This window comes from Papaver somniferum, chromosome 6, assembly GCF_003573695.1.
Source record: "Papaver somniferum cultivar HN1 chromosome 6, ASM357369v1, whole genome shotgun sequence".
NCBI lineage: Eukaryota > Viridiplantae > Streptophyta > Magnoliopsida > Ranunculales > Papaveraceae > Papaver > Papaver somniferum.
In genome coordinates, this window is record NC_039363.1 from 26,766,880 (window position 1) to 26,787,026 (window position 20,147).

Here is a 20,147-nt window from a genome sequence, read left to right on the forward strand (position 1 = left end):
GGTTGGTTGAATAAAACCATACCATTCTTATCAATTCAAAGATTCACACCCCTTTCACCTACGGTTTCTTTGTGGTCTTTGTATGTCTCTTATTTTTTCTCTTTTGTTATTTCTCCACAAGTCTTCTATGTTCTTCTTTTTGTGAATTTATTGTTTTCTACCGCGTGTAGGTACTGATACTCGTACCTGTATATATTAAGAAGATTTTCTAGCTTCATCATGTGGATTTTTTTGGGCTAAAGGAAGTAAAATCGATCATAGATTACCGCGTGTAGGTAGTGATACTCGTAGATTTATATATAGAGAGGATAATTAGGGTGCAATTTTTTTTTTCATATTTTATCTAAATTCTGGGTTTATTATGAAGATATCTTATTTTGTTTCCATATTTTTACTCAAATTGAAAAACCCCTAATTCTTATTTAGGGTAAGCAAGCCATTTTTTGCATGAAATTCTTTTTGGACAATGTAGCTATTGAAATTTACAACAACAAATATCTAAATTCATATGGTAAAGGATGATGGGAAGATTGATAACCCTATGATGGGTAGTCTTCGTTGGCCCGTTTCTTCATTGACCCGTACTTTCCACGGTTAGTCCTCCCAATTTCCATGCTCGGCCTCAAACCTTTTACTGCAGAATCTCAGTTCTCCTCGTCCTGGTTTACCGATGCCGGAATGCATACCGAAATTTCATCCTGAGAAGGAGATTTTGGTGTACATCTTAGTTCCAATCTCACTTTCTTAATGGTTTACAAATTCTGAAATAATGTAAATCTTTGCCAATGAGTGGTCAATTTTATCGATAAAATCAAATGATTCAAACCTTATCATACTTACAGCAACAATTAGTATGTAGATGATAACTTTCTTAATATCCCAGATAAATCCATCATAAGTCTAATTTTTCGACATGCAGAACCTCGTGACCAATTCATGCTATCAAAAACCAAATATAGTTGCATTATATTAATCATTCTCAACTTAGAGTCTGCAACTCTAACAGCTTTTCCGCACGAAATGTTCGAAGCATCTTTGAAAGGAATGGTTCTTGATTGGGCTTGTAACCATGCGAACTCGTTTCCTTTAGGATATTTGTGGTTTTTACTGGACATGATATCAAGTGCTTCGTACGCCCTTAATGGGATAGTTAAAATTGAATCCATTTGATTGACTTCTCCTTTTGAAATGCATAATCCCTGACGCCTAGAGTATATGTGATTACTTGGCGATTGAGGAGACACGCGTGAGGTGTTCGGTCTGGAGATCCTGTCTATGATAATAAAACACGGATTTGAACCAGCTTCTCCGGCTAAACCCCATTTCATGATACAATAACACCCCGAATGAAATCCATGTCATTTCCCATACTCTACTTTGAGCTTGTAAAAATCTTTGCATCGGAAAATTCAATGCATACATAAACAATCGGGTATCTTCCATATTTAATATGTACAGTTCATTTCTTCAATATTTCTATTTTGACCTATCAATGACAGTAATGGTGTTGCAAATATAGAGATTAAGGTTAGTGGCATTGATGTTCCAAGTAAAACCAGTCATGATCTTTGTAAGTAAATCCCTAACATTCTCATTTTCCCTGCTCCGAACGCTTGTCCACATAATGTTTTCAAGGATATTGCCATCCCTAGCTGCGTACAATAAGTAAATCAAGATTACTCGGTTATGGAAGAGATAGAGATAAGGTCCACATAATTTCCACATAATTTTTCTACAGGATTTTTTTCCTCAATGACAATCGTTACTCGGTCCCTGCCCTTGTCTATGTACTTGAAAAGATACTTCACTAAAGATCCTATCCCATTGCAAACCTCAACATTAATGTGCGCATCAAATTGAATAATCAAGTCTCTATTATGAGGAATGACCCACTGGTTAGAGAAATCTACTCCATCCTTGTGAGCGTACACATTATTCTTGCGTCTTCGATAAACTGGATAACCATTCTCATCCACTGTAGTATGGATGTTGAAATCTTTCGGATAGTGCTTCGAGCATTTGTTATCTCTCATGCATTTCTGGTCTGGCTTGCTAATTCCGCAGGGTCCATGTAGCATGAACTGAAAAACAGCTTTACGCCCATCTGGATCCTTTTCTTTGTCAGGTATTTCAGCCGAAATAATCCTATCTATCTCGGATGGAGTTTGTGGTTTGTCCTTTTTATCCAACCACAAGAGGATATGTGCATGTGGCAACCTATTTTTTGAAATTCTTTTGAAACTCGGTTGTATATATCACTGCAAAACAAAGGGGCAAGATTAGGTTTCTCCGATAAAATAAATTCCCAGTTAACCACATTGTTATACGAAAAATGCACCGAATTTTTTAAGATATACCCGCAGTTACGGTCCTGAAATGTTTCTTCTCACGTAGAGATTTCATCAGCTCCTTCAACTTCAAATTAAAGACTCTACTTACACTATCTGGTTTATCTTCTGCACGTTGTCCAGATATTTTGTTCAGTACAATCTGGATCTCAGTCCATTTTGGATTGCAAGTGAATGTTACAAAAAGGTTTGGTATACCCTTGCATCTACAAATTGTAATGGAATCCTAATAGTGTTCCATCATGTGCCTTTGGCTACCCGTAAAAGTAGAAGGAAGTACAATTTCTAGATCCGTCCCCATCATGACCTGTCATGAAATACTGTACACATTTTTTTGGTTTTTTTCATTTTCATTTTATTCGAAAAGTTGCATATTGTACAACTCTTACAAAGGTTGCAGATTCATTTTTGAAGTTTAAGTTTAAGATAAAGTGATGGATAACAATTGCAAACCTCTTATAGACCACGTCCCGTGCTCAGTCCAATCTCCATATATGTCTCTCTCCATGTACTAATTACCATATTTTGCTCCATTGATATTCTTCCTAAGTCAAGATCACTGTAAGACAAAAAGCTTTTAAAATAATGTGGAAGCTTATAAAATAATGTGGAAACAGGCTATCTTATTGGTATTTCTACATGGTAGTTATTGAATGTTGTTAATCTTAAGCTCAAGGAAAAATAAATTCGATAAAACCTCTTACCAATCCGAAACTTGGATGGTTGTAGCAGCAACTGGTGCAATCCATTGGTTTTATAATAATATCCTACCTCTTACCTGTTGAACAGTGGAAGGCGGATCCAAACTTTACTACTAATATTTCAGTAAAGATATATTTCAAAATAAGTTTTTCCTATTTTTTCTTTCATCCAAGTGCATTATAGACAACAATGACTACTCAGAGCTAGTTTTGATTCTGGAATACTCAAAGATTATATGACAAACCAATAGGATTAATGGTGTCCATTCAATTGAAATAGTTAAATTCTAAGAAGTTTTAGCTTTGAAGTGGAATCAAGGCTAAATAAGATTTAATACGCCTAAGCCCAGTATTTCATTTCCGAAATTTAGATAACATTGCTTGCAGGTTTATTTGGCCTTTGGAGGTGCAATGTTGAACATTTTAGCAAAATAGAGCTTGTGAACGTAAAATACAAACTACTCGGTCACAATATTAATCATTAATCCCCTATGCAAGATATTTCATCTATAGATTAGAGAATGTAAAACTGTAAACTTTTTTAGTATTTTCAAAGCACTCGTCTAAATACAGTACATTAAACCCCCTCTGCAAGACATATTACGCGTTTCGAGCAGATAAAAACTTTTATAATCTGAAAGATTACTTAAAGCTAGCATTTCCTCCGAGGTAGGTATTATTTCATAACACGAGCATTCCAAGCTTTTATATTTTGTTAAGAAATGCTGAGACATAGTTTGGAAGGAAAAAAAAAGGAGAACTACTACTCACCTTCTTATTTTCCTAGGCGACGGACTGCATGACCTTGATGACTATTTTTATGTTAATAAAAAAAAATTGACATTTAAATTTGTGTATCATTGCAAAGACATATTTTAGCTAAACAGAGAAAATCAAAACAAATTATGAAAATCAAAATTGTGTTGACATATTTTTTTACTTGGAAAAATTTTGTTGACATGAGTTACTTTCTCTAAGCGAAGCTGTAAAAAACAAAAATAAGTCGTGAACCAGTAAGAAAATCAAAAGAAATATAATAAAAATATCAAAACCAAAAACAATGATATTAATCAATCATCTGCTTTACTAAGAAATAAAAAAAAACATGGAGAATCAAAATCTGGTGTTTATATTACGTTGATAAACCGACACTATTCATTGTTTGATATAGCAATAATATTTATTGAATGAGTTTATACCTTGATATTGCTTGGCTATGCTCGGCTACAACAACGATCAAAGTACCTGCCCAACAAAACAGTGAAAGTAGGTCAGACGAAGAACCTACTAATGACAGTCTGGAATCTAAACACAAGCCCCTCAATAAGGCTATTTATATGGAAAGTTTCCCATAACATCTTACCTACTAATGACAGGATATGCAGACATCTCACTTACATTGACAACATATGTAAAATATGTCACTGCCAAAGGGAAACCATAACACACCTGTTTATGCACTGTCCAATTGCCATACAAGTTTGGAAGGAACTAAGGATTAGTTATGAAGAGGTCTATGGTCAACATGATGAGTTCCATGGTTGGCTATCTCACCTATTGAATGGAAGGATCCACAATCACACCCAAAAAGATTAGGCCGAGCTTTGTGTTACAGTTCTATGGCATGTATGGAAAGAGAGATGTAATATACATTTAACAAACCAACAACCACAATCCCACAACTTGTAAGAGAAATAAAGGTTTTCATGAACACAAAAGAAGCAGCTGAGGCAAAAGACAAGAAAATTTTCATGCACACAGGTTACACCAAAAAGGAGGCTGAAACTCAAATTATAGAATTCAGACCACACTGGAGGCCTCCAGGAGTGTTCACCTTAAAAATAAACACAACCCTATTCTATGACATCTCAAGTCATTACTTTGGAATAGGACTAATCCTGCATGACTTTACAGGAAATTGCACAGGGGCTAGGAGCTTTGGGAAGCTCTAAGGAAGCACAATAGACATTCAAAAGAAAGCTTCTCAGGAGACATACAATTGGGCTGCGGAGCTGGAGAGCATAATGGAGATAGAATCAAATTCCTGCAATCTAATAAAGCTGACCAGAAGTATTCATGCTGAGCACATTGAAGAAAGATTCAAGCAGAAGGACAACAAAGCAAAGTATTTTGAGATTATCACTTGGAGCACTACGACCCCTCTACAAAACTCTCTAGCTTTAAATTTGGCAAAACTCTATTCTGTCTGTTATATCCCAAAATCTTGGGGAAACAGGAAGTCCAAACTCTTTTACATCATCTTAATGAGGAGTCTGTAAGCCTCCTTCATGCTAGCAATTTGTAACCCTGAGGACCAGGTTTTGTCCTTATTAAAAAGAGAAATCCTACGGGAAACTTGGGAACAATATGAGTCTTTCTCACCTGGTGTTAGTTTGCTCTGAGCATTATACAAACATCAAACCCGCGAATTAATTAATAAAAATAACAACTTTCTTTTGGAAATAATATAACCGATATTTCCAAACATTTATAGATTTTTATTTTTTTGATAACCACAATTATATGTATTCTGTAAATTGGATCCCAATGTATGGAATCAAATGGATCTTCAAATCCCGTTTGATACATATACGTTATCAATTTGCGATATTACGAATAGTTGATCAAAAGTGATGAGTCTTTCTCACCGTGATGCAACCTAGAGTCGACGATCCAAAAAATAAACTTGTTTCTGAAATCAAAAAAATGAAACAATAAAGACTTTCATAAAAATAACTTACATATTTAAAATGGGTTCACCATGATTTCAAAAGTGTTGAGTTTCTTACCGTGATGTAGCCTGGAATCTACGATCATAAAAATAAACATGTTTCCTGGAATCAAATAAATCAATATAAATCAATCAATGACTGTGAGTATTATGGTGAAGCACTACCTGAGTTCCAAGAAGAACTAGGTCAGAGAATGGTACAGTTAAGCCTTACAAGGATGGTGTTATACAACCCTATTTCTGAGAAGGGTGTTTGGTATTATGGTGAAAGACATCTTCTTCTGTTGCAAGGAAGATCAGTGATAGCTGTCAACCCTTATCCCAGTTCAGATGTTTCAACAGACGATTACTTCAAATTGATAAGGGAAGGTCATCATTGGCAAGAAGCTGATGAATTGATCCAGGAGCCGATGGACAAAAATGAGTACCTATCTTGGTATAACACTATTTTCAAGCCAAATATTGCTATGCAACCGCAAAGTTTGGGTCGGATGGATTTCCCAGCTTTAGGTAGGTTGCCACTTGACAATGAATTTCTTCCTTCCCAACCTCCACCAGAGACGGGTGACGCATTTGCATATCCTTCTCAAAGTTCATCGTCAAACATGCCACCATTTTCTTGGGAAGTAAAGACTATATCCTGCACATCTGGAGAGATTGTTACTTATCCAATTGTTTCTAGTGCACCTACTCGGACATATCCATACTTCAGGGTCAATGCTATAGAGTTGCAGTATCAGACCCGGTTGAACGATTTTGAGGCTTTATTTTAGGGACTTCAGAGTATGCACTTGGATGAGATGTAAAAATTGAGGGAAAGCATGATGTTTGAGATGAGTCAAGGACTTGAGGGTAATTATGGTTCAGGTAGTAGTAGGGGAATGAGTCCCGGTGTTACAGGAGCTGGTAGAGGAATGACTCATTTGAGTCCCAGTATCACAGGAGCTAGTAGAGGAATGAGTCCAGGTGGAATTCAGCAAAGTCGTGGAAGTCAGCAAACTCGTGGAACTCGGCAAAGTCGTGAAATAAGTGAAATAAGATTAAGACGTCGTCCTATGAAGGAGGTACCAGAAAGTTCAACCCCAAACATGGTGTTAGATAGTTAAGTAGTACGTGGTGGTGAAGAAACAACTCATACACATATGTTTAGTCATTTGAAAACTGACATAATGACTCCAGGTGGTGGTGTGAACATGGAAGTAGTTAGGCAAACAAATTTGTATACCCCAATTGCCTCAACCTTATCAGCATTTCAACCATTCCAGCAACAACATAAACAACACGTATTTCAAGATTTGTATCGTGTTCCCATACCCCCTCAACCCATTGATTATCAAGGTTATGGTGATTCTGATGAGACTCAAACACCAAGTGAGTCTCAAACCGGCACCATAACTGATTTGTTGAACAACTCTATGGATCCAGAAAATACAGGCAATTGGATCTTTGGTCAGGGAGGAAATGGACAAGGAAATGAGTAGTTTAAACGTAATCTTTTAGTTAAAATGTGAAATGTAATTTTTATTTTTTAAGTTAATGAGAAACTATCTTTTAGATTAATAATCAATGGAAACTATCTTTTAGATTAATATTCAGATTGAAACTAGTTTTACATTTCATTAAAAATTAACCTTGATTGCATAACACGAATTAAAGGGAAAGGCGATAAATCTGATTGAGTGGCATGCTCATTAGCATAATTAGGACTCCAAATCCTTGAGACTAATTCTTTAAATCTGTCATCCTCCATCCATATTGCCTCAACTCTAAAGGGTCTGCGCCTAAAAGGCTTACGAGGGTCGAGGTCCAATAACAAAGCTCTATGATCAGAATTATAGTAACTAAGATGACATACCTTGCTCTCGCTGAACTGTATGCGCCAATCAGCATTCACCATGACCCGATTTCCTGAATATTCCTTCCGCAAATTTGTTTATTATTCCAAGTGTATTTCGGACCACAGGCTCCAAGATCCATAAGACAACAAGAACTCATGACATCATTGAGTTCACTAAGCTGAGAAGTGTGAACAATAGCACCTCCTTTCTTCTCATGAGGATGAGAAATAGTATTGTAATTACCCACAATCGCATAAGAACAACCTAGATTTGATATGGCTTGCATCTCCGCCTAAATGTTTCCGTAAACTTTTATTAGGACTAGCATAAATCGCAGAAAGAATCCAAGGATTCATAGCTGGAGGAGAAATGACAGCGTGTATAGCCCATCGAGACCTTGAAATTGCTTGAATGTCGATGTCTTCTTTATTCCACATAAGCCAAATCCCCCCTGAAAACCCAACAGAATCAGCCCCAATGAAAGATGAATATCCTAGGGGATCAGCAATAGCTTTAGCATGCTCACCCGAAACGCGAGTCTCAAGGATTGCTAGAACAGTAGGATGACGAGATCTAATGATATCTCTAGCCACCATAGGGAAGGAGGCCTTAGCAGCACCCCTGCAATTCCATGTTAGAATCTTCATGGGCAGTTAAGAACATTGTCATCCCCAGTACCCGAGGCAATCACTTCAGGGGCAGGTGATTCTGTTGCACCTTTGATGTGTTGGTCGGTAGATACATCTCTATGACTGCTGTCCATATCAGTGGTTTGAACTCTTTCTAAGCAAGTGTTGAGGAAATTCAATGTTGGTAAAAAAGTATCCCTGTCCTCAAGAGACCGCTTGGGCCGCTTAGGCTTACTAGATTGCTCAACATTAGATGAAGGAATAATGCCGCTGTGTTGTCCGCGAACTATAGTTTTGAGTTGTATTTTATTCTGCAATTTAGCCATTGCGCCTGTAGAACATGATCTTGTTGGAGGGGCTGCCAAGGTTATTGAGTTAGATACAGGTAGGGGCTCCTTGTGTGAAGCAGTTGCAGAATTTTCTTTGTCCCCAATTTTATCACAATCCATATTCCCTCCAAGGGTGGTGGTGAGACGCGAAAAAAGAGGTTGAGGAGAATCAAGTGATTTACCAGAATGATGCTGAGACGGAGATGAAGGCTTCTGGGAAGAAAATTCAAAAGTTTTCCCAGCTTTATCATATCTAGAATCATCAGTATACGTAGTTCCCGAATTGACAGGCGTCAGTTGCTTGGATTTGTTAGGTTTACCAGCCTTAAATCGCCACTGTTGGCTAGCATTCCCAGCAGTCTGAGACATATCGCTGCTTGATGATGACTTATCATGATGATTAAGAGGCCTTTCCACTCCTGAAACCTGAACAGGATTACAAGAAGGTTGACTCTCAGTTTGTCTGCTGAAATTTGACTCAAGATCCCTGGTATCGTCCAGCAAATGGAATTTATTTTGGCTTGGAGTAACCAATTCAGTCGACGTCCCCTGGTGCTTTTTAGAACTGCTATAACTAACATACTGATTACCTTGGTGACCGGCTTGTAATTGTTGTCCATGAGAATCATTCCGGCGACGAGGTTTTCGACCAGAAGCTATCATCCATGGACCATAACCAGTAGAATCCATTGTAGGTAGAGTCTCATGAGCAAGAACAACATCAACAGGAGGATCAAAAGCACTACTTGGAGTCTTAATTAGAGGGCAGGTTGATTCCCGATAATTTATTTTACCACATTTGAAACAAATATTAGTAATATTTTCATATTCAACACGTTGTTTAGATCTACCCACCTGAACAATTGGTTTCAATGGCTGGTCCAAGTCAATATCGATACATAGACGAGCAAATCTACCTCTAGTCATACTTTCTGTTGTAACATCAATCTTCATGGTTTTCCCCAATACATTTCCAATTTCATGTAGGATACTCTTGTCAAAAAATTCAATTGGCAGTTCTGGCAACCGAACCCAAATGATAGAATGTCTGAATTTTGCCTCTGAAGGTTTGAATTCCGGTGTCCACCGTCTCAAAGAAAGGTAATGTCCATTGATAAACCAAGGTCCACCAAATAGAGCAGTCTTAAGATCTTGAAAATTAGAGAATTTGAAGAGAAAAAAATCCTTACCAAGGTCCAAGATTTGAATCTTATCAACCAGCTTCCACATCTGGATTGCTCGATCCTGCATATACCGGTAACTGACCGTTTTACCCGTTACTTTGCCGATAATACACTTGGTCCAAGGTTGGCTAATTCGTTTTCTAGTTTCAAGATCAATACGAACAACTGGAATAGATGGGTCTGCCGCATCTTCATCGGATTCCAATCCGAGTTTATCGAGATCCCCATTGAGACTAGTTAGAAAGTCTGATTCCGTCCAAATACCGGGAGGAGTTAAATCTCCTTTTACTACATCCAAGAAGGAGACTGGGTACTGAATCTTTTGAGTGCGAAGAGAAGAATCAAGATGAGAAATTGAAGGCTCCTGTGGAGAATTAAAAGGTTGAGATGATGAATTCCTATTATAATTTGAATCCTCTTGGACCTCTTCCATTAAATCCGGCGGTCTGCCAAGATTAAGAGAATTTCCATTAAGGTTTGGGTCGCAAGAGTGCACAGTTCCCAAGTCACTCGACATGTCGGTTTGTTTTTTACTTCTAATGGCTCGTACGATACTGATCTAACTCGTTACTCTAACTCACTGCTAGCATCCGATATGGCGGTAAACGGATATCCGATACCGAGAAGCTAATGAATAATTTCCTGTTAATATAACGGCGGTGAAATTGGGTGTTTCCGTTAGGCTTATTTCCGATATCCGATAATGTGGATACCCATTCATCCGTTTAGCCTTTAGCCCACCTATTCACAATGAGAGAAACTAAGAAAACACCCCCAGTACTCGTTCATGTCTTCTTCTCCTCATCTCCTCTGAATCTTATTCTTCTTCTCATTAGACATTAGTTCGTCTAGATTCTTAGTTACCAACATCATCTCCTCATCTCTTTTCTAGGGTTTCTCTTAAAATATATTTTCAGTTCAATTTTGATTTTGAAATTTAATCTAGGGTTTCAGAATTGATTTGTAAAATTAGAATTTGATGGAGAGTTCAGTTTGATTTAGTGAAGAGTTTGGTTTGATTTTGGATACGAGAACACATATTTCGAATTGTTCATATTGATTTTGAATGAAGCAAGAAGAAAAAGTTGTTATTGTTGATGTTCATATGGGTTACATAGATTGATTGATGAATAAATGATGAGGTTGAGAAGGAACACACTGGTTATGCTAAGTTGAATACTGACGGTGCGTCGGATGAAGCTGGTTTTGCAGGTGCAGGCGGGATCCTTAGGGATGAAGAAGGCAGTTTCCTTGGAGCTTATGCCACATATTTGCACCGAAATGGTAACAATATGGCTGAACTTTTAGCCATTAGAGAAGGATTGCAACTTGCTCACAGGTTGAAAATATACAATCTTATTGTTGATAGTGACTCTAGCTGTATTATAGATTTGTGTAATAGGTGTGTACATGCTCCTTGGTTTTTTGTTTCTGTTCTTAGAGACATACATCTGTTAGCCAGTAATTTCTCTAGCATTGTTTTTTGTCACCAGTATAGAGAGGCTAATAATGTTGCCGACTGTCTTGTGAAAAAGGCAGCCAAGGAGAAGTGTAATGAAATTTGGGTTCAGTGTCCTTCATTTCTGTATCCTCTTTTGTATTCTGAAAAAAAATAAAATGGTAGCAGTAATGGACTGCGGATAATCGGTTTCGGATTTCGGATAATCGGTATCCATTGACAGGCCTATTTGCTGATTATTATTGCAAGGAGCAGAAGGTATTGAATAGAGCCCTAAAACTTGTCCAACTTCATTGTAAATTTTTCTCTGCTGATTTTTTTTTTTTTTTGGCTTTCTGATCGAATTTTGTTATTGGAATTCAAAATTTCAAATCAATATGGTGGAAAACAAATCTATATATCCTAGTATACCCCATCTTGATGATGAATCCGAATCTTCCTCTTCCTCTTCCTCTCCCTCTTCTAGGGTTTCTGTTAATAATTCCTCTTCCTATATATCTCAAGTTACTCGAAACCCTATATCTCAGCAGGTAATTTCTTCTCTTTTTTAGGTTTCAATTGTAAATTTTTTCTCATGTTTGCTTTGCTTTCTTCGGTATTGAGAAGAATACTTATTTGGGCTATTCCGTTGTTAATTAGGTTGTTGTTGATGGAAATAGTTTTGAGATTTCGCCTGTAAGGATGTTTATTCTTCTTCAATTGATTGGTATCAGTGAAACTGTATTATGCTGTTTAATTAGGAGTTGTAGAGTTTATCAGTGGGTCTTGGTCATTTACTTTGTCATTTTATAGGGTAGTGTTAACTTTGTTTCATTCGTTAGTGTTGCATTCCGATTTCTGAATGATAACGATGAAAGGTTTTTAGGAATTCTGATGTTACTCAATTGCATATTTAATCATCTGAAGTTGGAATTCATGGGTCTGATTTGGTTTTAGGTTTCTGAGGTAAGCAATGAGCACAGTGAAGAGCTTACTTCTACATCTGTAGTTGGAACTGATGACCCCAGAATGAATGAGCCGGAAACTTCTGATGCTACCATAGATATAGACCTTGGGAAAGATAATTGCAATAAGATAAGCTCAGATTCTGAACCTAAGAAACAAGGTAGATACTTTTGCTATGAACCACCTCACTACGAAGAAACTGGAGCCTGGATACCTGTATCAGTTCCACCCATGATGGAAAGTGGGCATGAATGTTATGGTACTGTTGGTGGATACATCCCTGAAGGGGACATGGGTTGGAGTCAGTGTGTGGGGGAAGATAAGGAGTTAACCATGTGGGATGTGGTACTTGAAATGTTGCTTGTGGTGCAAGGGAAGGTTAAAGCTCTTGCTTCTGGCGATATTCACGGATGCACCATTTCATGGCTATCAGGACATATTCTTGAGCAGGCTTGGAAGGAGATGGCTGAAACACTTGCCCAAGCAGATTTTGGAAAAATACTGGAAATCCTTGAAGCCGTGCCACCGAAATGGCTGCCTGACAGTTCTAGTCCCTCATGTATGTTGTGTAGTGTGAGATTCCATGCTCTTATGTGTTCGAGGCATCATTGTAGGTTTTGTGGAGGGATATTTTGCGGTGAATGTTCTAAAGGAAGGAGTCTGTTGCCGGTAAAATTTCGGACAGAGGATCCAGAACGAGTCTGCGATGTTTGCTGTGTACGTCTCGAATCTGTGCAGTCGTAGTTAATGGACCAAGTAAGTCGAGCAGCACAGTTTCCGACTCATGACGTAACAGACCTCAGTACTTTGCGGTCATGGGTAAACTTCCCATGGTGTCAGTCAATGGAGGATGAAATCTACAAGGCTTCTAACACGATCCTTGGTTATAGCAAGGTAACGCTTTGCTTGTCAAGTTTGATTGCCTAGCTGAACTAATGCTTTTTTCTTAATTGATATGGTAACGAATTCAGAGTTGAAATGTCTAAGCTGTTGTTATTCAACGGAAATTATAGGGAGATGTCCTTTTTTTATATAGGGAGATCAAAGTTAGTAAAAGATTATTTGATTTTGGTGAGGCAATATCTGCTAGGCTAAAATAGAATTTTGAAGATGCAACAAAAATATCTCAAATCTAGAGAGCACACTTATATGTACACAGTACTGTAGTAAGATACTAATAAGCCCTTGTTGACGCTATGTTGGGATGCATGGCATCAGCCCTAGTTGCCCTATGCCCATGAAGACTTGCCCGTTGTCTTTACATGTGTTGGTCAAATTGGGACTTGCTGAAAAGTGAGCTTCTATGAATTTGAATTTTGTCATATTTCGTACACTTAAAAGTCAATAAAAAGCGGCAACTGACGTGGAAGGATTTTCTCAGGTAGGTTTGCTTAAACCTGAAAGGTCTATTCCTCGTGCGATTTTATGTCAGGCAAAAGGTCTTGCAATAATTTCCGTTGTGAAAGTGGGAGTGATGGTTACATACAACATTGGAACAGGCCTTGTGATTGCTCGCAGAGAAGATGGTTCATGGTCGCTACCTTCTGCTATATCATCTTTTGGTGTTGGATGGGGAGCTCAGGTAAGCTAATGTGAATCTTCATCATGCATAGGTCAGCGAGCGTGTAGCTTTTCCGGATCTTTGTTCTGACTAGCAGTCTGTCTTAATCCGCTCTCCAATAATTCCCTTTGAAAGCACAATTCTGATATTTTCTAATCTTTAATGAAGTGTTTCAACTGTAATTCAAATCACATGATGATTCCTGTTATTTAATGTTTTCCTCGCTCCTTAGGCTTCTCTTGCTATCTCTACATTTAAAGGATTTAATAAGTTTTCATAGTTGCCATTTCTCATCGAGTCCTCCTTTGTGTTCTGGCTGGTGGGGAGTTGACTGACTTCATAATTGTCTTAAGAAACAGTGACGCTGTTAAGACATTTAGTGGAAATATGCATTTCTCAGTTGGAGCTGGTTTCAGTGCGGCCGCTGGCATTGTTGGACGGGAAGCTGAAGCCGGTTTACGTGCTGGTGATGGTGGTTATGCTGCTTGCTATACTTACAGCTGCAGTAAAGGCAAGTCTTTCACGTGTAGTTGGAATTATGGATGATTAATAAATTGAAATGTGAAAAGTCCCGATGGTACCAAAATAACTCACCTGAGCTCACCTTGTTTAACTGTCATGAGATTTTTATATTAAGACTTAGGTGTTATACATGCAACTACCGAGCAACACTTGTAAGAAAATGCCCGAGAGTGCCAAATAATTCTTCTGTCTTTTAGTCTGACCAACCATGGTTTTATTGTTGCAGGTGCTTTTATGGGGTGTTCTCTCAAAGGGAGTATTGTGACTACTCGTGCGCTTGAGAACTCTTGGTTCTATGGTAGTTCCTCCATTTCTGCATCGGATATTCTTCTCGGTTCATTGCCTCGCCCACCTGCAGCTTCCATGCTCTATGACACGCTTTCTGATCTATTTCAGAAGCTTGATGGGTAATGAGGCTTTAGTTAGGGTTCTGGAAACTCTGTTCAGCATCTGGTAAAGGCTCGGTCTGCCTATGAGTTAAATTCAGCTTTTTTCTACTGAAGAGTTCCCTAGTCTTTGATGGTACCTCTAAAGTTAGTGCGAACATGTTTATCGTACAGGATGGAAGATTTTAAGAACTAAATGTACAGACTAGAAACCTATTTGATTGTGTAAATAGAATGATCTGTGAATAAATTAACTCTGTAATACCTCCCAACAAATATTGGGAAAAGTAAAAGCATTTTTTAGTGCATCATTGATTTCTCGGGTAAAATGTTTGGCTCTTCTTCCCTTTCTCTTTTTCCCTTTTTCCCTTTTTCTTAGTGTAGTGTAGTGATTGTGTTTATCCCGTGGGAGTCTGATCCAGCTTTCATAAAAGCTAGCCTCTACCACTGCACTTTGCAGTTGAGGACTGTTATGCAATGGGGATCTGTTCCATCTTAATTACCGAGTAGGATGAGAATGAGTGCTTCATTATTGTTTCACATTGGAACAAGTAATGTAAAACAGGTGCGTTATTTACTTGGATGGTAGTGATCACTGGAGTACATGTTGACGAAGTTAATTTCGAGGATGATGATGTCAAGTGTTACATGGAACTAATAGTTTTTTGTGAAAATGTTGCTTCGTCGTGCTGATCATCCTTAGAAAAAACCATAAACTTTGTCACTCACCTTCAAGGACTGGTACATTATGAAAGAAAAATCTCACTATTTTCATCGGAGTGTTGCAAACCCAACAACATGAGATGTAATATTTCCAGATAGGAGCCCTCCGGCATGGCCGTACGCATATATAAACACCCTTGCCCAATAAGTGTTCAAGGTTGTACGTTCTACACACTATCTAGTGGAGATTGACTTGGTCCCACTTTCATTGAGAGGTGTGGGACCAGGACCCATGAACTATAGCATTGGATTCTGTTGATCCAGGCATGCTCAATTTGCACCTTACTTATTCTACCTGAAAAACCAAGACATAAACTAGAATTTTAAAGTAGAAAACCACATTCATGACTCCCACCATGGATCCATCTAAGCACAATAAACCCATTCCTCTTACTTCAAGATCCTAATTGAGTATGTGTTGCCTCTCAAAATGATGAATTCAAATAAGATACCAATGAATAAAGTGATTTTGAATAAATAAATTGAGCTAAAAAGAGCACGAAAATGGGTAATATGATAATGTTCAAAACTAACCATCATAATGAAACTATATATGACTAGAAATTGCAAAAGAAAAATGAACAATTGGAGAATAAATATTTTAATAGCTGCTCCGTATATTTCCTCACTTCCTAGTTCCTACTGGGATATGCAGATGGAACTTCTTTAGAACTAAACACCACAAATTCAAACTATATCATTTTTCCAAAAACGATCGAGTCTTCGATTTGTTGCATGTTCCTACAGAAGCAGCTGGAATCATCTAAATAAAGACAGCGCGTCCTAATTCCTCTCTTTTCTTCCTTTCACTTTCTTTCTTTCTTCCCTTCTCTATCTCTGTCTACCTGCAAAACACTAACCATAACCAATCATGAGTACAAGAGTAAGTAAAAGGCAAATGAATAACCAAAAGCAGCACTTGACTAGTGCTGCCACTATACCTTGTTCGTGTGGTTCCAAGAGTAAGCTCGAGATCATCTCCTCCACACTCGTCGTGGTCGTGAATCCTCTCTCCCTCCCACGGTTTAACTAGTCCTGATGTGTTGCTTCCGAATGCAAACTCATCTGCATACCCATCGGCCATTGGGATATCAGCATTGTTATCAGAGGCAGCAGCAATAGCTGGAGAGCAAGTTCCACTCTGTCCCGGTGTCCACATACGTGAGCCACCTCCTGCCAAAACCTCTTCCTTGAATCCAAATGGGTTCGAAGAGACGAGGCTGAACGTGGGAGATGCAGGTCCAACTGTAGGAAGTCGGATTCCTGTAAGCCATCCAGGCTCTGGAAGAATCTGACGGCCCGGGCTTGGTGGGGTTGAATTAGGCAAGAAGTAATTGTTATCACCCCAAGCTGGGACAGTGTTGGAATCAGCCCAGTTAGTTTTTAGTCGAGGGGTTCGACAAGTAGGTGAGCTTAACGGAGGGGTGACAGGAGCACTGATGGAACCACTGTGGATGTAGAGATGGTGTGATAATTTAGACGAGGAAGCGGAAGAAGATCCAGAGGACAGGTTTTTGAGCCATGGAATGAGGGAATTGCCATCACCATTGTTAGCATTATTAGCATGGAAAGCATAAGAAGATGACGCTGGGCTAGCAGGAAACGAGGATGAAGCAGGGCTAGGGTTATATGATGCACAAGGGCTTGGCTGGTAAGACGAGCATGGGCTAGCTGAAGCAGAACCACCCATAATGTCCATGCGCTCTGCAGGCTTGCATCCCTGGGAATACACAAAGGAAGTTGCATATAAGTTGTAGTACTGCAGTATTAAAAAACCTATATGTAACAGCTCTGACCTCATTTGTTCTCCAGTCATATTTCCAAAACAAAATACCTAATTGGTTTGATCTCTATTCAACTTCTATGAAGGTGAAGTCTTGAAATATTGTAAAGCGCAGATACCTAAAGAGGGTTGAAACTATGGACCAAAACGTAGAAAACAGTGTCACTACAGAAATGAGAGATACACCAAATCTGGGCTAGCTTCATATTGATGTAAGTTAAAGTGATCATTCCACATATAATTACGATCAAGCAATTGTTATCACTTTCAGGCTACCTACAACATATCGAAATGCTTAAAATTTCAGCTTATATACGGTATTAACCTCTTGAAAGCAAAACACTTGCAACTTCCACTAAATAGTTCAAAGAGAGATTACATGATGACGTATTCTGCGGTTCCCATGATTATTAACACACTGAACAAAAGAAATCAGATATGCTGCGCGGACACCAAATAGGGCAAAGCAAACACTTCACTGTGCACCACACTTGCATATTTACCGTAATTCGGTTCTAAATGGAGTCAAAATGGCAAGACATGATTACATAATAAACGCAGATGTACTTAGCAATTCTACAACTCTCATTAAAAAATGGGGCTATTAATCCAGAATCCAGCAATACTACAAACAAAGCTTGAGACTTCTTCCAGAGCCACTAACATAAACTTAAGGATAACACTGTAATTTTACTAAAACACATCAGCAGTTGGCACTTGGCACACTGTTTATCTTTTCACTTTGGCTTTATTGGGTATGAGTAAGTGAAAAAATAAAAAGAGAACTCCACAAATTCAACAAAGATGAAAGAAGGGAGACACAATGTCAACTATGGTTTCTTTGCACGACAACCAATCAATCTGGAGGATTCTCAACACACTCTTCTTAGCTTGGTTCTTCAAAATAACACAAAAATATTTAAAGTGGGGCTCTATGGATTTGAGATCTACTTTTTATCTCCATTATTTTAATCCGAATTATTATTAAACAGCTCAAACTATTACTTTCTCAGAACCTAGCCTTAGCTCAATACAAAAATGAAATAAAAGAAGACCCATATGCATAAATTCCATCCAGACCAGAATACCCTCAATTTATGATCCAATAAACTATTTTTTTAGATAATTAAAGGTATTTTAGATAATCAAATAAATAACTTTTAAACTAGGGAAATGGCCGCAATAAAATGAGGAATCTTTTGGATAAGCATAAGAATAGGGAAGGAAAAAAACTGAACTCAAAAAAAGAAAACTGTAGTAAGCAAATAAAGAGAGACAGAAGAGACGGTAGGAAATCTGCTAGTCCATAACGAAACTCCATATATATACTATATATATAGAAAGACTCTTTACTTACGCTACATTTAAGAGACTGTAAATCTTAAAACTGACAAAAATACCCTATAAGTTTATCTGAATATTTTTGATATTAGAGGTAAGGAAACAAGGTTAGAGTTTGTCATATTGAATCAGAGAAGTGTTGCAGAGAGGCTGCACAGAGATAGAATCTTATAATGGGTTTCAGAGAGTAAAGTCAAGAAAACACAGCGAAAGAAACTAACGTGCGCTGGTATGTAAACAAGTACTAAAAACTATCTGAAATCAGTAAAACAACAAATTTAAAGAAAAAGCTGCAGTTTCTTCTTGTTCAGACCAACCAACTAAAAAAAATATATACGAGGCCATGGATTCAACTAGTAGTAGAAGAAGAAGCGTAAGTTAGCATCAACCACTTCCGTTCTTCTGAACAAGAACGGACAACTGTAACTTCGTTAACAACATCTCTCCAACAATTAAGGCGCACGTTAGTAAGATCACTGTTAAACTTGTATGGACAAATTTTCAGAGCCACGAGGAACTCGGGTTTGGCAGCTCAGGAATTAATTTCAACAATTCACAGAAAACAAAATCACGCATCAATACAGTAAAAATTTTGAGGAAAATCTGGATTTTAAAAAGATAATTTCTGGGTATAAATTGAATAACTAGCTAGACAGATGAATTTGATCAGCAATTGGTGATTGAATTGAGTAGTGGTAACAATCAGTCATGATCAGAATCAATAGAACACAGTGGTCAATTATCTACTCATAACAGAACACTAAAATGATTAAACGCAGAGACAATACCTTTCTGTAGGTAGTACCATCTTCTTCAACAGTCCAACCAGCTTCATCACAAAGGGCTTTTAAGACCTCGTTGTTATCACAGTGTTTTGGTAATTTATAATTTCCATACATTCTTAAACCTGCATAGATCTTTGCTGCTATTGCTCTTCTTCTTCTTTCTCTTCTTTTATTATTTTCTCTCTCTTTCCATGTTGGTAATCTTGTTCCTGTCATCTCTACTACCTTTCTATTTATTTACAATCTTATCAACAATTAATCTAATTTCTTCACTTGGAAACAACCATATCAACTGAACAAAAAACAACACTCTGAAACACACAAGACAAACAAAACTCCCAATTTCTTCCCCTTTTTAGGTGACTGTGATCACAAATCTTGTTAGACCAAAAGACATACCGATCTTCACAACCTTGTTTGTTCTTCACCAGGATTAAAAACACCTTAATTTGCAGATTAAACTAATTGTGAAACCAGGTGTAAAAGGAAATAAGTGGTTTTATGAAACCAGGAAAAGAGAATAAAAATTTTGGTCACAACAACACACAGAAAAGAAAATCAAATAAATGATGAGGGGGTTTGGGAGATAGTGAAACTAAATATATTCAGTTTTTCTATTTTACCCTTCAAGTTAACGATATTTACCTTAAAATGCCACTGTGGTAAATACATTGTTAACCACCTAGGTAAATGCATTTGTTAAACTCAACTTCTAATCTTTCCTCCCTAACTGACTTTCGACCAGTCTGTGTAACACTACAAAATAATATCCAAAATATTAGCTAACAGACTCAAACTTCTTTTAAGAATAATCCCTTTCCAATCTTCATTATGCAGAATCGGAAAATCACAGACAACATAATTTTGGTCCAGGAACTTGTC

The 20,147-nt window shown here is 37.7% G+C and overlaps 2 protein-coding genes, 1 long non-coding RNA gene and 1 pseudogene across 7 annotated transcripts; 1 reads left to right on the forward strand and 3 right to left on the reverse strand.

Annotated features, from left to right (window-relative positions):
* Positions 1 to 2,135: 2,135 nt before the first annotated feature.
* Positions 2,136 to 2,446, reverse strand: LOC113285847. The gene is made up of 2 exons (XR_003328975.1): positions 2,358 to 2,446; positions 2,136 to 2,258 (listed from the first exon to the last, which is right to left on the reverse strand). It is a non-coding gene; the product is annotated as an uncharacterized LOC113285847 (long non-coding RNA).
* A 355-nt stretch (positions 2,447 to 2,801) lies between these two features.
* Positions 2,802 to 10,422, reverse strand: LOC113287202. Of its 4 annotated transcripts, XM_026535888.1 has the most exons (4): positions 7,636 to 10,422; positions 4,249 to 4,294; positions 3,053 to 3,126; positions 2,802 to 2,907 (listed from the first exon to the last, which is right to left on the reverse strand). In XM_026535888.1, the coding sequence occupies exon 1, from the start codon at positions 10,275 to 10,277 to the stop codon at positions 8,262 to 8,264; it is 2,016 nt and encodes a 671-aa protein (XP_026391673.1). In that variant the 5' UTR covers positions 10,278 to 10,422; the 3' UTR covers positions 2,802 to 2,907; positions 3,053 to 3,126; positions 4,249 to 4,294; positions 7,636 to 8,261. The 4 variants fall into 4 exon arrangements, with proteins under 4 accessions (XP_026391673.1, XP_026391671.1, XP_026391672.1 ...); XM_026535886.1 differs by lacking the exons at positions 2,802 to 2,907; positions 3,053 to 3,126; positions 4,249 to 4,294 and adding exons at positions 5,500 to 5,741; positions 5,839 to 5,883; XM_026535887.1 differs by lacking the exons at positions 2,802 to 2,907; positions 3,053 to 3,126; positions 4,249 to 4,294 and adding an exon at positions 6,266 to 6,420.
* A 31-nt stretch (positions 10,423 to 10,453) lies between these two features.
* On the forward strand, positions 10,454 to 14,941 carry LOC113287203 (annotated as a pseudogene).
* An 873-nt stretch (positions 14,942 to 15,814) lies between these two features.
* Positions 15,815 to 19,817, reverse strand: LOC113287204 (BES1/BZR1 homolog protein 4-like). 2 transcript variants are annotated; one of them, XM_026535891.1, is made up of 3 exons: positions 19,269 to 19,817; positions 16,298 to 17,076; positions 15,815 to 16,201 (listed from the first exon to the last, which is right to left on the reverse strand). In XM_026535891.1, exons 1-3 carry the CDS (start codon positions 19,479 to 19,481, stop codon positions 16,198 to 16,200), a joined length of 996 nt encoding a protein of 331 aa, XP_026391676.1. In that variant the 5' UTR covers positions 19,482 to 19,817; the 3' UTR covers positions 15,815 to 16,197. The 2 variants fall into 2 exon arrangements, with proteins under 2 accessions (XP_026391676.1, XP_026391675.1); XM_026535890.1 differs by having other exon boundaries at positions 15,839 to 16,211.
* Positions 19,818 to 20,147: the final 330 nt, after the last annotated feature.